Source organism: Palaemon carinicauda, chromosome 1 (genome assembly GCF_036898095.1).
Source record: "Palaemon carinicauda isolate YSFRI2023 chromosome 1, ASM3689809v2, whole genome shotgun sequence".
NCBI classification, from domain to species: domain Eukaryota; kingdom Metazoa; phylum Arthropoda; class Malacostraca; order Decapoda; family Palaemonidae; genus Palaemon; species Palaemon carinicauda.
Window position 1 is genome coordinate 43,291,834 of NC_090725.1, and position 2,500 is coordinate 43,294,333.

General features: G+C 30.2%; 1 protein-coding gene across 1 annotated transcript in view; it reads right to left on the minus strand.

The window, feature by feature from the left end:
* The window catches only part of LOC137641068 (probable glutamate receptor), a 33,894-nt gene that overhangs the window by 6,802 nt on the left and 24,592 nt on the right, over nt 1–2,500 (minus strand). Inside the window, exon 10 of the mRNA XM_068373548.1 lies at nt 837–958. Within this exon, the coding sequence (XP_068229649.1) occupies nt 837–958 (122 nt within the window). The remainder of the gene's footprint in view (nt 1–836; nt 959–2,500) is intronic.

Here is a 2,500-nt window from a genome sequence, read left to right on the forward strand (position 1 = left end):
TGGAAGAGCTTGATGCCATAAGCCCAAGGGCTCCAACAGGGAAAAATAGACTCGTAAGGAAAGGAAACAAGAAAATAAATGAACTACATGATATGTGATAGACAATCAAATTGAAATAATATAGGAACAGTAACAATATTAAATTATATCTTTGATATTTAAACTATCAAACCTAAAAAAAAGGAAGAGTTAAAAGACATAACAGTGTGCCAAAGTATACACTCAAGCAACAGAACTCTAATCCAATGTGACAATAAAGACAGTTAGCTATAACCCTAGTTGGAGTAGCAGAATTCTATAAGTCCAAGGACTCCAACAGTGAAAAATTGCCTAGTAAGGAAAGGAAACAAAGAAATGAATGAACTAGAAGATATATAATAGTCAATCAAAATGAAATATTCTGAGGAAAGTATCAACATCAAATTAGATCTTTCATTTGTAAACTATAAAAAAAAAAAAAACCTAGAGGAAGAGTTAGAAGATAGAACTGTGTGCCCGAGTATACACTAAAGAAAAAAACCATAATCCACTGTGACAATGAAGGCAGTTAGCTATAACTTTAGCCGGAAGGGCAAGAGGCTATAAGCCCAATAGCTCCGATAGGGAAAAATAGTCAATGAGGAAAGGAAACAAGGAAATATATAAATAAAAGGTACAATAGCCAATCAAAATAAAATTTTCTAATAACAGTAAAGACATTTAATTAGATATTTAATATATAAGCTATAAAATCTTATAAAAATAACAAGAGGAAGAGCAATAAGATACCACAGTGTGCCCGAGTTACCCCCAGGCAATAGAACTATAATCCGATGTGCCAATGAAGCCAATTATACCTGCAGAGAAAAAGGAGACAGGACAGCCATAGCTCTATTCTTTTGTTTTGGTGCTGGCGAATAGATACCCAGGTAGGCATGGTAATAAGGGTAGGCATAATCAATCACGGTTTTTCTTCTTCCTGTTAAAGAATGCCATTAATATTATGATTGGTCTTATAGGAAGTTCAATCTATTATGAACATTTATTCAAAAAAGCAAGAATTGGATCTTGATTTGGAGGTAAACATAAGATTTGAACATTAAGTACCATAAAATCACTTTATTTATATTTTCAATATGATGTTTAATCTATATATTTTTTTCATTTAACATTTCATTATTTCGTATATGGACTATAGCTCTAAAAAGGAAATATGATTACATACAGTATATTAATATGATTTTATCATGGATTGCACAAGGAAAAATTCCAAGACGAATTTGATATATATTGTAAAATATCTTTAAAAAAGGGTATTCCTAATGACAGATGAATATCTAATCACTTTTTTATCGAAACAGCTATCTGAAAATATGAAGTAACTATGATTTGGATCACTTATACAGTATATAAAATGATATCTGTCCTCATTAATATAAAATACTCATATATATATACGAAGATTTTTAATGACATATTCTCATCTTTGTGTTGTTACTACGAGGTATTATAAAGTACATTTAACTAGGCAAAAGATTCCCTGTCTCTTTTCATTCCGTTGAAATCTATACTATAGAATATTGCATTCATTATATGCCTCAATGGATATAATATATCCTGATTATCAGGACAAATACCAAATCCACACTAGAGGAGCTAATAGTGCATTATCTGCATATACATTAAGAGAACCACTATTCGTCAAATATTTCAGAATTTCTTTGAAATAATATCGCAATATATAGTTCATAATTGTCTCACCACTTCTCCAATTCGAATATCTCTGACCTAAAAAAAAAAAAAAACAATTCTAATGAACACAATATTCACCAGGAATGTTATTGTACTTGAAAAATCTACTCCAATTTGTAAAAATATGCTTGGCTTAACTTTAAGTACACTTTTCTGAAAACTTGGTGCAATGCAATTTTTGGACAAATGGGCGACTAGAAATGCTTCGGATATTTATAGAAACTTCAGAAATATCTTAATATAAGGATTTTTTCTTCCCTTGACAATTTCAATGCACATGTACCTGGATTTAGTATATTGCGATTTTTCCTTGAAAATTTAAATGTTCATCTACTTGTAATTAGTAAATTTTGTTTGGCGTATTCTTTCATAGAACAGTTACATATTTCCAAACTTCCATTTTGACCTAAATGATAGTATAAATCTTGAGAAACAGATTTTCTTGGTCCTATTAGAGTTAGAATTGATCTCGTTTATGATTGTAAAAATAGCAATAAGAACAGTAATCTATTTATTGTATTAAAGGGGAATAAGATTAATAGAACACCAAATTTCCTGTGTTTCTATTTGTTTCAGAAATATTCTGGGGTTTCTGTTTTATAAGTGGTTTTACACTGCCATGAGGACATTCTTTCTCAAGAAATATAAATTCTAGCCTTGATAATTTATTGAGGTAATCAGCATACGACTTCCTCTCTTAGAGCTGGCTTTGCCAATTATGTTATCTATTATCAGGTGTTTACTATCAAATCTTATCTCAAATTGTCTG